Here is a 15,342-nt window from a genome sequence, read left to right as displayed (position 1 = left end):
TTCCAGTTAAAAGTCAGTATCGTTGATCTAAGTGAGAGTATGCTGTTCTTCCTGATTTTTTGGATTTCTGAATATTTCTCTCCCAGCCTGGCGTACGTTTCGGCGGAATCCTTTATCCGATGATAACTGAAAGTGGCACTGCGCTAACAAAGAGACACTGTCAAAATGTTACATTAGAGTTTTCAGACTAAAATTTCATATTATGCTTCTACATTTAATACGATCATGTTTTTCAAATGATAAGTTCTTGTGTGTATACATGCTTAGCAAAAAATAGTAATTAACTTATTTTAAAATAGTTAATATTGATACGTTAATATTTATAGTAGTTAATTAAAAAAAACTCAATTTGGGGAAAAAATTAAATAAAATAAAAAAATCTGAATATTAAATATATTTGTATTACTTTATTCTTTATGGGTGCACTGAAAAAAAAATTGGTGTGAAACAAGTTTCACTCAGAAATACAAAGAAACAGCAAGCAACACAACATGAAATTTTGACGTACAAAATCTAAAATTGAATTCCAAAACTTTTTTTATTGAAATTTTTTGTGAGTGTGTTCAAAAGGAAAAAACTATTCACAAAGTCTAAATGTTTACATTCACTTTTAAGAAGTTCTATTTCTGTATTTGGGTTAGTTACATAGCACTAGAATAAGTGGGAAGTCCCCAATTGCGCAACCGCATAAACGTGTGTGTACATGTTTCTGTACAGTATCACTGGTGTAATCGCAGTTTCTTACCCCTCTTGGTTGTCCTCTTCGTCCAGATTGGAAAGTAGCTGGGATCCGGCCAGCGAGAGGTCCAGGGCAGCTAGAGGAAGGTCCCTGTAGGTGAAGCCGACCAGCTGCACTGGAGCCATGCACTGGCCTTCATCCTCCACCTGCTGGGAGATCACCTCCAGATCCGGCGCTGCCGCCTGCTGAGGGGGCCTGGGGACACATGGGACACACTACTCTATTGTCTTCTTACATGAACTGTCTTAAATAAGATTACCTTAAAAATGACTTAGATTACCACCAAGAATTTACATACTGAACCACAGAGTACATCTGACATCTACCTATTATCACAGACAGGAAGTCAACATGAAATAAAATCAACATGTTTATGGTCTTATTGTGAATAATTTATCAGTGCACTGATTTATTATAATCGTATACCAAAATGTTTTTCAGCCGCCATCCTCTAAACACCTTCAGGAACCACTTCACTTTACTAAACAATTTCCAATCAGTGCACTGGGAAGTTGATTCATTTTTGTGAATCAGTTCATTTGGATTGTTCATGTAAAGCAAGCAGCTGACTTCCGCAAACTGCTTCATTCATACTGACTGTCCCTAAGAACTGATTCACTAAAATGACTCACTGATTCATTCGAGGTACTGCATAATTTATTTATTTATTTATTTTTTATTATTATTATTTTATCCAGTGTTGGGGGGTAACACATTACAAGTAATGCAATTTACGTGATCAAAAAACACAAGTTACTTTTTTTTTTAGCCTGAGGATTATTAAATTCACTTTTGGTGTGAAAGGGGCCTTGCAGTTGCCAAAAATGTAACTTTTGTTTTTTTGGTTTTTAAAAACAAATAAGCAAGCCCAGCCCAGGTGACAAAAAGTAACGCAAAAGTAATGTAATGCATTACTTTCCATAAAAAGTAACACAATAAGTAACTTTTCCCAACACTGATTTCTTTATTTCATTTGGAAATATGTCATGGAAGCAAAATGGGTTGTTTCATGTTAACTTTAAACTGCAAACAATGGCAGGCCCCATATAAGATGTGTGCAGCACAAAAACAGGAAACAAGGCAATAAATAAGAGTCCTGGAGTTAGTACATAGAAAACCGCCACTTCCGAAGGAAGCAAATCATGCTATGGTTAAGAACACAGGAGAGGTCAGGGATGAGGAGCATGTTTTTTTTTTTTCCAACAATGCATGATGCATGAGACACACAATGAACGACTAGCAACAGGAGAGTAAACTGAATCACAAACGTAACAGACACCCCGAATCCCAATATTGAGACATATTCCCGCAGTTTGCAGACTGATGTGACTCTAAGACAGACAGGAAGCAGATTGAGGAATCTTAAATAGGGCACGGCCTCAAATAGCAGACATGGAATATGGAAATGCGTCTGAGACCTCAATGGCAACATAAGAAATGCATGAAAGCAGATTAAGTTGAGGCCGGCGTCCCACGTGTCTAGATTGATTCCTAAACCCAGAATATTCATCATGGCCGCACCATCATGCGTCGCATCCCACAATAATGAGGTATCAAGAGAATTTCAAAGCACAATATTGTGGCAAAACAACAAAGTCCCACAGTTGGATGTCATGGCCGGTTTTGCCCCGTTTTGTCTTTGATTTATTGGATTCAGTGCACTGATTCTGCTCACGTTTGCAGACTGGGATTGCTGTTCTCAATCTCAGTGCAAACAAGGCAATGAATATATACTTCTGCAATGCTTACAATTCGCAATTAGCTCTTGATATTGTGGAAACTTACAGGAACAGTTCACCCAGATAGAGTAAATAATGACAAAATGTTAATTTTTGGTAGAACTACTCCTTTAATTGCAGTTAATGGCATAGAGGGCATGAAAACAAGGCATCTGTGCAGTCAGACAAGTAGTCATACTTCCAAAATAAGCGGCAATGTGATAATTGTAATCATAATGTATGCTCATAACTGAAATCAATACTCGCGACCCTTAAGACGGCTTAATCAAGGGCAGAAGAAAGGACAGAACAGAAGCAGAGAGGGGCAGAAACCTGGGTTTTGGCTTCCGTCCAAGGCGTGCCGGATGAGGGGAGATAAATTATGCCAGTGCAAAGAAAAAAAGAGGAGGGGAACAAAAAAGGAAGCTTGTAATAGTACAGAGACAGAGGAGAAAATCGCAACATTGCCACTGTGAATACAGGGTCAAGAGAGAGACTATACTGTACTGTATGCATGTATGGATTGACATTATGAGATGGTGATTTTATGCCGAGAAGTGTTTCTGCTGGATATGGGCTCATCCCAGTTTTTAAAATGTTAATGGCTGTGGACCCAAACATACTGTAATTTCTCCAGAAAAGCCTCTTCTTTTATCTGCGTGTGTTGTGTTTTGAGCAAACAATGTATCAAACATGAATGAATGATGGATGATTGGGTGAATCTGAAGAAATCTGTCTAGGACATGTTATATTTCACCCCAGAATAAAAAGAAAGAAATATTGTTTTTGAAATATATAAGAATATATACAGAAAATGTATCTTTTGGGGCCATTAAAAAAAAAGAAGAAGAAAAAAAAGCATAACATAACATAATCTTTAAATTAATTGGGATTCTTGTAATATTATTATTATTTTTTAAAGGGATTTAAAAAAAATCACCATAGCGGTGTTTTTATTGTTAACTAAAACTGTTAAAAACATTTTTAATTGAAATAAAGTAAAACACAAATATTGGAATAAAAAAATAAATTTTGTCACACATAAAATGAAATAAAAAGTAAACCTAAATAGTAAAAAAAAAAAAATACAAAAGCACATTACAAAATGACTAAATATTAAAGTAAAATTAAAAATACAAAAAATAAAAGCTTAAAAATCATAAATACTACTGTACTATAATACAATGAAAAAAAAGGCATAGGATTTTCTTTTACTGAAAAAAATATTAGTGTAGCTGAAAAAAATATTAGTTTATAATTATTTTTATATTAAAAAATCAATCAATCAATAAAAAAAAAAAAAAAAATAATAATAATAATAATACAGCTGCGCAAACTATGGTAATGGGAGGAAATGTCATTAATTGCCATAAATTTAATGTCACAATTAAAAAAAAAAGAAAAAAAAATCATAATATTGTATTTATTTATTTTTTCTCCCATATGATTTTAACTGAAGTTTACAATAAATTACAGTAGTGTACTATACATTATCATAGCTTTACACACAAAATAATACTCTATGACAGCAGTGCTTCGGTTGCCCTTCTCCCCAAAATCTTCTCACACCCTTCATGCTGGCTGGCTGGTAAAGGACAGCCTCAGCATGTGGCGTCCCGTCCTCCCTGATGCTATCTGCACATTTGGCACTGCTTCCCACCGATTGCTAACAGGACTCTAATCACTCCTGACACGCACAAACTGTTCAGGGCATCAAAATCACATTTCCAAATAACCATATGCAAAGCCTTAGCGCTGTCAGGTACTGATGAGTGTTCGCTAGTGGCACAACGCCCACAGTTTCTGTTTGTCACACCACAGGACAAGCAGTAGAGGACACAGACATGAGACCAAGTTTTGATGTAATTACAGGAGCCCGAGAGGCCCTAGTTCTCCAGTTATCTGTAAAATCACACCCAACCACCCTTCGGAGTGCTTGATTAGAAATGATACAAAATTGCTTTATGACACACATTATATTTATTCATTACTATTCTATTTATTTAGCAGATGTGTTTATCCAGTGTTGTCAAATATGCAATGCAAATATGACACTTAAAGTATTTTAAGTTATACCAAAAATTATTACATTATATAATCAAAGCTAGCTGACTCTCTCTCTCTATATATATATGGCACATGAAGTACAATAAACATCACATTATGTCAAGGTTTCCCAAAGTGGGGTTTGTGAAAAAACTTCAGGGAGTTCGTGAGCTGATGAAAAGCTATTACTAAAAATGTAAGATAAAAAATGATAGTTAGGTGTTTTTGTGAGTTTATGATAAGATATTTATAAAAGTGTATGTTATATGGTTTTTAAAATTTAATGTGTTATGTTTAAATTCTATAAGTTACTGTGTGAAAAATATATAATCATTTAATCAAAAAATAAAAAAAAATTTGGGAATAACAATTAAAAGTAATATAAAAATTTGGAATAATTATTATTTTTTTTTTTATGTTTTTGGACCAAGGCTTAATTTAAAAATTAAAACCCTAATATTGTGAAATATTTTTGCAATTCAAAAGAATAGTTTTTCTATTATGATATACAAGAATGAATTACATTTTAAAATATATTCAAATAAAAAAAATGTTTTTTAAAATTAAAATTTTATTATTGCTGTTTATACTCTATTTTTAATTATCTGGATTACATAATCCTTTCCAGAAATTAAGTACTTATAATTAGATTATATGACATTTTAAAATGCTCATCATCAGATATAATTTTTTTTTTAAAATTAGAAAATGTCCAATCGTTTCGCTAGACCTTTATTCCTCGGCTGAGACTGTGTAGAGCCATTTGAAGCTGCATTGAAACTGCAGTTTGGACCAATGGCCACCACTGAAGTCTATTAAATGGAGAAAAAATACTTAATTCCTTTGTGACTGAAGACAGAAAGACAGAAACATCTTGGATGACATGGGGTTGAGTAAATTATCAGGAAATTTATATTCTGGAAGTGAACTAATCGTTTAATACTGAGAATTGGTCCTTTAAAAAAAGTGTTACCAGGTTAGGTTACACAAACGCATAAATACACATTTTTAATTCAGAAGGTGTTGTGCCATATCCTCTACAATTATTTTTATTTCCACTGACTGAACTAAACTAGCTGGCGAATCACTTTTCCCCCAGTGAGTTTACAGCGCACAGTCATAAATCAGATGGAGAGAATCAATAGAAATAAATAAGAAAGTAGCCCACAGGGACGAACATTAACCCCCACCTACCAAGTTTATGGGTTACTGCGTTTTTCAGCTTTATAGCTTCAATACATCGTAAATAAAAACTGGTTACCAAAAATGTGTATTTACAAAAATACCCCAATAGAACTGCTAACCTTGAGGGGACATTTTTTTGTTTTTGTACTTTTTTATATTTATATATATTACTTTTTTATATATGCAATAATTGATTATAATATAAAATGTAAAATTACAAATAAACCATTTGCACAATTCCATCCATAGCCTTTTTGCCCTTTTTTTTAGACTTTCAATGACATTGTGTTGGGTATTCCAGTAATCCTCAGGTACTAAAATAATACAAATCTTTTATGTATGTTAAGAAACTCAAAAAAGGAGTATATATGTTTCTGTTTTGAACACATGGAACATATTGTTGATGTTTTGAGAGGAACTGCTGGTCTCTAGCAGGTGTTTCACAGAGATGCTGTAATCTTCTGCAGTATCTAAATAGCCTGCACCTCACGCTGCGCTCGACCATAGAAATGCACAGACGGCAAAGTGAAAGCACCTTCACTTGAAAAGTGCGGAGCTCGACTGAACATGAACCTCAGTGAATCCGCAAGAGGAGACTATGCAGGCATGTGGAAAAATCCACTGCCAATCTCGGGTTAGGTTAATAAGGGATAGTCTACACTAAAATGAACATTTTGTCATCATTTACTCACCCTCAAGTTGTTCCAAACCTGTCTGAATGTAAAAGAAGTTATTTTAAAGAATGTTGGTAACAAGTTTCAGGTCCCCATTGACTTCCATAGTATTTTTCCCATACTATGGAAGTCAATGGCTTCCAGCAACTGTTTGGTCACCTATATTATTCAAAATATCTTCATTTGTGCTTAACAGAAGGTTTGGAACAACTTGAGGGTGAGTAAATGATGACATTTTCAATTTTGGATGAACTATTCCTTTAACAGACCTGGTTCTCTAAGAAGCAATTTAGCTCAGTAAAAATTACTGTAAGCATAAAAGGCTAATTACAATGTTCAATTTTTAATAACTTCATATTTTAAAGGTTACATAGCACACACAGTTTCTGCCAGTCTCATGTTAATCTTGAGTATCTATACAGTAGTTTTGCATCTGCGATGAGTCTTTAGTTTTATCAGATTTATAAAAGAAAGATACAGCTATAGGATTCTCTCTGAAAACTGCCGAGCTCCTGGAGGCGTGCTGTGGGCGGAGCTAAAGAGTCACGAGCACTTACAGCTGATTGCCAACAAAACACAGACATTTGTTGCAGTTTTACTTACCGCGTTCCTTTAGTACAGATTTGAGTCTTATAAGACAATAAAATGCTGTTTCAGCATGGGATGCACTAAAGTCATCATAACACCTCCCTTGATGGGTTTCTGTAAACGTTAAACACACTGTAAATCACAGAGAAGATATAAGCTTATTACAGCTTGCTAGCAGTTTGCAGAGGACAATATTAATGAGGCAGAAAACCAAGTGTGCCCTACAAATTATCAGTGATACAGGTGAGAAGTTATTTACTATAGAAATACATAAAGTCCACATATAGGCCTTGAAATAAGGTAGTAAAACAAAAGGGGTGTCAAGTGATTCCCAGTATCATCTGTTAGACCTTCACAGCCAGATGCTGCAAGCAGCATTCATCCGAAGAGCCATCAGTTTGTGTTATTCAGCAGGACATTTTGTCACCAGCTGTGAGATTCCCATGTCCCAATCAAAGTGCTTTGCATAGGTCGGCCTTGATATAATAATGCCTGAAAGATTTCTGCCACAGTCATATTGACTTGTGAGACATTGAGTGGTATTTTGAGGTTAAATAAGAACAACAGCTTTGGTGTGTTATGAACCAGATGATGGTGAGAAAATTGTGTCAGCATATAATGGGCCCAGAAAAGATTCATTTGGACCAAACCCAAGATGCAAAGCAAGTTATTCTGAAGAATATTTTGATCAGACCAGATGTCGGGTGTTGTGACTGCATGACCTCTTTTTTGCAGAGGCATTAAAGACTATATATATATCAACGCTAGGAGAAATTAAAGCATATGGTGCAGTGTCCCATGACTTGATTTTGAAGCATTAGTGGCACAAATCCCATGTTGTTTTGTTGTGTTATGAACTATTAGATGTAATGATAAACTATTATGTAATATAAAACTAATATAGGATGAAAATTAGTTGGTTTTAAACACTAAATGGTGATTTTTTTTTGCACCACCTTATGTTTGCATGACCTCATGTTTTTGCAGAGGCATTAAAGACTAATAATCCCCATCCACTCAGTTGGCTCTGTCTCTCTCTCCTCTCCACCTGTAGCTGGTGTGTGGTGAGCGCACTGCCGCCGTTGTACTGTGGATGCTGCACGCTGGTGGTGGTTGAGGAGAGACCCCCCTCATATGATTATAAAGCGCTTTAGGAGTACAGCAATACACAATAAAGCGCTATATAAACGCCTCATTTCAAAACATTTAAAATATACTTAAAACTGTCCCAAAGTTTGTGTGCAACATCATTTAATGTGGAATATATTATTATATAGGCAAATCATAAACACTGACTGTTAAACTGGATGGTACTATAGTCTTCAAGTAGATCAAGCAGAGAGGACTGTGTTGTAAATGTTGAATATCACAATGAGAAAACGATCAGCTTTTGCACAAAACGACGAGGCAGACCTCATTAGACAGAAGAGCGGAGGCTAAATGTTAGGTGACCTGTTTCAAGCACAAAGGTGTCCTCAGGGTGTGTCAGAATGCATGTAAGCATGGTGTGTGAAAACATGAGCACATGAGTATGCATGCACGTGTGCACAATCACTCACACACAGACACAGACACACACACACACACACACACACACACACACACACACACACACACACACACACAGACAGACACAGACACAGACACACACACACACACACCTTTTGTGGTGAATAGAAGGACATATACAAACAATAATAACAGGACCAAATGATGATCAAAACACTTGGTCAGAGAACACTGAAGCACATCTGTGTCACGAGAACGGCACCATGGAACAATCTCAGTTACTTCACTGCAGCTACATGAATGATAAGATAAATATACAGGCTGAATATAGTTATATTTTTTGTATCATATCATCATCTAATGCGAATTCAAAAAGCAAGGGTAATAAAACAGCAACCTTGACATATTTGACAAAAAAAAAAAAAAAAAAAAAAACAGCAAAGCAGCACCTGCAAGGGTGGTTAAGTTTTAAATCATTAATTAATCTTAATTAACAAAAATAAATTCATTTTTAAATGTCTATTTCCAGTTTCTAGTTAACCTTAATTAACAAAAACATCTGAAAATGTTAAACTGTAAACCCTGTTACCACATGACTTTCCCCATTACAAAAACATAACAAAATGAAAAAGTTGATCTGTATCCTTTCTAACACAAAGACAATTAATATAATTCAGTTTTTTGAATAGATTTTGACACAAATCGTGTTCAACCCTGTTACCAACATTATTCTAAATATATATATTATATCTATATAATAATATATATATATATATATATATATATATATATATATATATATAATATATATATATATATATATATAAAATATTTCTAGAAATAATGTTATATTACTTTTTAGGATACAATGTCAACACTGTTACCCATTCAGGAGTAGTTTCTATATTTTATATGAAAAATTATCAGCAGATATTTTTTTTCTTTATCTGTATAAAATAAAATAAAAAACAAGACAAAACAAAATAAAATGCTTTATATCTTTTTATAAAATAAAAACTAAGTCTTTGGGACTTTTGTGGGATGTTTGTGCAGTTATTTTGACAAAAATGGCAAGTGTTGCATTAGCCAAAAATTTTAAGGACCTTAAATCAAAACCGTACATTTGCAGGTTTTAGTTCAAACCGGCTAGCTTTTAGGGCTTAGTGTTATATTTAAAAAAAAAACACACACTTTCACCAGATCCTGACTAGCAATAGCAAATAACAAATTTTGCTGTGAAATAACTGCTATTACTAAAATAACTGCTAATTACTAATTAGTAATGCTATTTAAAATAACTAATTACTATTTAAAAGAACCCTCCCTTGAATAGACTCATTCCAGCTTCGCTGTTAATAGAAAATATGTAACAGTAAAGAAAATGACATTTGTCATGCAGATTATAAAAAAGGTTTTCTGTATTGATGCTCCTGAACAACCAGCTGTGAAATAATCCTTAGATCCTTGTGTTGTTGACTTTCCTCGCTTTAAGCATTTGTATGTCTATTTCTCACAACACAAGATCAGCAGTACATGCTGCATGTGTAAATAATATCCACATGGCGGTTTTGGTTTGATTTAATATAAGGACTTTTGTGGTATACTTGCAATCTATCCTGTGGTGTGTAATTGAGTCAAATGTATCATGTTATTCTCTGCAGCTTACTCCCGTGTCTCAGACTCGCTCTGAATGCACAGTAAACAAATGCAGCTCTGATGAACAAAGACGGCAGCTGAAGTAATCCACTCTGCATTCACTACCAACCTCCCAAACCTCCCTCTCCTCCTCTCCCTGGACACCGAAACCACTGCCATCAGAATACAGGAGCTTCCTGTGAGGGCCACACACCGAGCTCTTCTTCATAATCCAATATACAAACTGACACCGGTGCTAGTATTGGTTGTACTTCAGAGCTGATTCTTGTTTAATATTCCTTTACCAAATTTAATTTGACACGAACAGAAACAAGGCTGTGAGGGATAGAAGTCCAGTCCATTCAATCTACATTATCTCATTGGTATTTATAGCTATTTGTATGTAAAGTTTGTTTAGAAACATTTGCATAGATATGTCAATATCATGAACATTAAAGGATTCAGAAGCGTGTGTATGTACGTAAGTTACCATAAAGCTCTGTTGATACAATGCTATTGCATTAAATGATTTGTAAAAATGTGTGCATCTTTGAAGTTGTATGTAAAAGCTAATCAGCTACATCAGCATCAAAGGATTTGTAAACATATGTCTATAAAGTTGCACAGACATAAAAGAGTTTACGTTTTAGGTGATATCAATGCAATGCCATTGTAAAAAGGATTTTTAAACATTTAAATTTATGCATACATAAATGGTTTTAGCAAAAGTATCATGAACATAATAAACAATAAACATCAAATGATTTGTAAATTGATTTTGTAAGGCTATACATAAAAGGGTTTTTGTTTTAAGCACCGTTGATAAAATTCTATTGCATGTTTATCAACAACATCCAAGTCAAAGGATTTGTAAACATTTGTATGTTTGAAAAGCTGTACATAAAAGGGTTTATGTTTTAGACTTGTCGACACAATGCTATTGTCAATTGTAAAGTTGTACATACATAAATGATTTGATACCAATGTACGATTATCAACAACATCCAATGATTTGTAAACATTTGTACTTCCGTAAAGTTGTACATACATAAAAGGTTTTATGGTTTAGGCGCTGTTGATATAATGCTATTGTATGGTTATCAACAACATCATCAGCATTAAAGAATTTGTAAACATTTGTGCATCTCTAAAGTTAAGCATATATAAAACATACTTTAAGTGATACTTTAAGTGATATGAGATGTCATGAACATCAAACGTTTCATAAATATTTGTATGTATCTTAAGTTGTAAGAACAAGTTTACATTTTAGATGCAGTCAACAGTTTGCTTTTATAGTTTCAGCGCCTAGGCATAAATGTATATATGCATTGTACGAACAAATACCTAATTTTTACAAATAATGTTTGAAGTCCGCAATGAACTTAACATTTCACAGACTTAGTGATCAACTCCAGCCACATGACGACACTATATACTTTACCTCACAGATTTATTTTCACTTGCATCACATTAAATTGAGTAAGGTGGCCTGATTCTGAGCTAGTGAGAATGTAATGCAAAAGTCACGTCACGAAGACTTCACCTAAGAAGGCCAAGTCAGCATCTGTGCTGCTGATCCTAGAACAGCTGTGGGTTGGAAGAATGTGGAAAGGGCAGATATAGGATCTCGCATTCTCTACATGAATCAGGACACGCTGAGCGCCTGACTGCAGAACAGTGTGTGGCTATAAATGACGATATCACACTCCTCCTGCTGCAGAGCAAACACATGGATCTCCAGTGAAGATGACGAGTCAATTAAGAACATTCATATGCTGGACTGACCTTGTCAAGAAAAATGTCGTTTGGGGAACCTGTTTGAAAGTATTTTTCCTGTCATGTTTAATAATATTAGTGGCTTGAAAATTGTCCAGAAACCATTGTACATTTACTTGCATGATAAATATGCACTTACAGTACCATTAAAAAGTTTGGAGTCATCAATGCTTCTTTTTTTTTGGAAAGCAATTAATACTTCATTATTAATTTTTTTTTTTAAGTCTTACCATTTCAAATAAATGCAGCTATTTTCTATTCATCAAAAAATCCTGAAAAATGTATCATTAAGTGGCACAACTGTTTACAACATTGATAATAATGTTTCTCAAGCAGCCAATCAGCATATCAGAATGATTTCTGAAGGATCATGTGACACTGAAGACTGGAGTAATGATGCTGAAAATTCACCTTTGATCACAGAAATGAATTACATTTTAAAATAAAATTTACAACAGAAAACAGTTCATTTTAAATTGTAATACTATTTCACAATACTACTGTTTTTACTGTATTTTTCATCGAATAAATGCCTTGGTGAGCAGAAAAGAATGAATAAAATAATAATACATTTTTAAATCTTAATGACCAAACTTCTTAACAGCAGCTTATCTATTTTTAATTATTCTATTTATGATTATGATACATATTAAATCATCATATTTTGATGATTTATGTTTATGATATGATATATACATCAGTAACTACAATATATAGTACCAATATTAATAATACTGAATTTGTGACCTATTTATGGTAGGACCAGAGTTCTTTGACAAATCATTGTACGACTAATGTCCGAACAACACAATCTGAAGAATGAGATAAACCAAAAATGTCTTTGAAAAATGTAACGCAAACAAATCTACACTCCAAAAAGTATTCAAATGAAACAAAGGCGACAGAAAAGTCTAAACAATACATTGCTTAACGCATAATTAGTGTTACCGCAGAATAAACACACACAAACACAGTCATGTGCACGATACACACAGCAGTGTTCTCATACTATTTTCAATACCAATATAAAGCAGGTACGATGTACTGTAGCTTGCACACTCACTGTGGCTGGCTCATGGTGTGATGTGCAGCAATTGCTGAACGGACGTCGTCTTTCGACTCTCTCAAACGTGAGCTCTAGTTTGTGCTAGACGGAGGCGACTTCACTCATACCAGACCTGAGGAGAGAAGCAGAGAAACATACTCTCTTTAAACACATCGTACTATAAAGTAAAGGCTTATTAGCAACTTCTGTGTGTGTTTTAAAATTGAAATTCACCACTATACAGTATGTTTATGAACGCATGAACATCTAGTTCAGCCGTGACACAGTTATCCTTCTGAAGCAACGGAATTGTCGCTTATGCAATAAAATCAATGAAGGGAGATATTAGATCTGTTATGAAATCAAACAGTCGCTTAACTTCACAGTTTTACCAGTGAACTGTGACATAAATCAAGTGAAGAAACCGTTAAAGCTATGATTCAGCAAAGGTACATACAGTACTTCATTTAACAGAATATCTGATATCAGAACAAGATGTATTGGTATAAACCTGGAAAGGAGTACATTAGAAACAAATCTCCATTTAAAGGGTGTAAAAGAGTAGTTTATGCCAAAGTGAAAATCATAATTATTAAAAAAAAAAAAAAAAAAAAAAAAAAAAGTAAACTATTTTGAAGATTTGAAGATTTTTCCAAAAAAATAAAAAAAAAAAAAAAGTAAACTATAAGCAAATTGTGCTCCAAAAAAATACATGCCATTTTTTATTTATTTTTTCAAATCAAATGATATTTACGAAAGTTGATATTTAAGTTGATAATCTTCCCTCTCTGTGAGGTATGAAAGTCACAATAAAACCGAAGTAGTGACAGATCTTTTCTTCCGTATTGTGACCTACACTCAAGGGTAACACATTATCAAGACTTTGTTCTATCTATCAGTTGCTGAATGGATGGAGGCAGATCTGAATGCAAGCTTGCAGTCAATTATTAGAAAAATTACATATAATAGGTATAGATATGATGATATTGCCGACTTCAGATAACTGCTATGTTGACTCATTGACAATTGAGAACATGTCTGATTCATGAATGAATCACAAACATATCAACAAATCATTCAGTCCACTTAACTTAAAAGAATCAACTGATACAAATTTATAGAATTCGTTCATCGATCCAGTTCACGGATCACTGAGTCGAACACGAGAACAAAATCACTGAGCAAATCATTCTTTAGAGTCGATTCTTTTCAATGAACCAGTTTTAATGAACCATTTCACAAATCAAATTATGCCTTTAAATTGATAATCTTATATGGTTAAAATAATAATAATAATAATAATAATAATTCTAAAAGGATTTTAAATAAACTAAATATATGTTGCAAACAGTGAAGCTAAATTATTTTTTTTTTAAAGAAAATATTATTTTCAACCTTCATATACCAAAACATATTTCAAAATGTATTTTAAAGGCAAGACCAATCTTACAATAGCCTATATTTAGGCTAAATACAAATGAGGACAAAATAGCTTATTAGAGATCAAAACTAGATTTATAATGTTTTAATAATGTTCTCTTTTTTCATATATTGTATTGTCTTTTTTTATTTAATTTGGAACATTGTAAAGTCGCTCCTTGTTGATTTTTATTTAAATTTGCAATATTGCAGAAAACATATTTCTGCAAATATATTTTGAAACCTCTTTTATTTTTTGTATATTTTGAAAATAAATATTTTTTTGCTATATGGGATCATACAAACAAAAGGGGTTACAGAGAGCTAAAGAGGATTCATTGATACTTTCTTTGACCCTTTTAAAAGGGGTCCCTCAAACGGGACAACACATATTCTTGTAGCGAAGTCTGGCCCTTTGAATTCCCAGAATTCATACTGTCCTACATATGGTATGCATGTGTGAGCTGAGTGCATAGTGCTTCATTCACATTTAATAGCAAAAAAAAACAAAACCGGTTATTATTGTATATATATATATATATAAAGGTTTATATATATTACACAAAGCTCAGACTGCCTACAATTGCCCTTTTTTGTGTCAAGGTGCGATGAAGTCGTCAACCTTGGTATGGACAGGCATCAATAAAAAGAATGGTCCGTAGCGCTCGTTTACCACCGCCTTCAATCACTGAAGCGCCGTGATGAAAGATTCATTTACTGAGACTGACAAACGCTGGTGTCTCAAACTCGAGCGGTTTCACAAAAGGTATTACCTCAGGCTGGGGGACGAGGGGAAACTAGTACACAAGACAAAATAAGGCACAGCGCACACAGGTCAGTGAGACAAGAAGTCTGAATAGATGGAAGCGGGACAAGGTAGAGGAGAGAGGAAGATGTGAGGGTTCGCTTTAGCATCCTTGTTTAGGTAAAAGGTGCTGTTTGCCTCTCATGCTAATGAAAAATAATTTAAAGAAGAAATATCTATGCAATGTCTTTTCTTAATAG

General features: G+C 33.8%; 1 protein-coding gene across 2 annotated transcripts in view; it reads right to left on the bottom strand.

Moving 5' to 3' along the window:
- The window catches only part of LOC109062529 (transmembrane protein 266-like), a 54,381-nt gene that overhangs the window by 37,158 nt on the left and 1,881 nt on the right, over window positions 1-15,342 (bottom strand). The window contains exons 2-3 of one of the 2 annotated variants that reach the window (XM_042715614.1): window positions 12,937-13,051; window positions 746-934 (exon numbers count right to left, since the gene is read on the bottom strand). In XM_042715614.1, coding sequence (XP_042571548.1) covers window positions 746-934; window positions 12,937-12,950 — 203 coding nt within the window. In that variant the 5' untranslated portion in view covers window positions 12,951-13,051. The remainder of the gene's footprint in view (window positions 1-745; window positions 935-12,936; window positions 13,052-15,342) is intronic. The other variant, XM_042715615.1, reaches the window with a different exon arrangement.

The sequence above is a fragment of the Cyprinus carpio genome, chromosome A25, assembly GCF_018340385.1.
Source record: "Cyprinus carpio isolate SPL01 chromosome A25, ASM1834038v1, whole genome shotgun sequence".
Lineage (NCBI taxonomy): Eukaryota > Metazoa > Chordata > Actinopteri > Cypriniformes > Cyprinidae > Cyprinus > Cyprinus carpio.
This window is presented reverse-complemented; position numbering and strand designations above follow the sequence as displayed.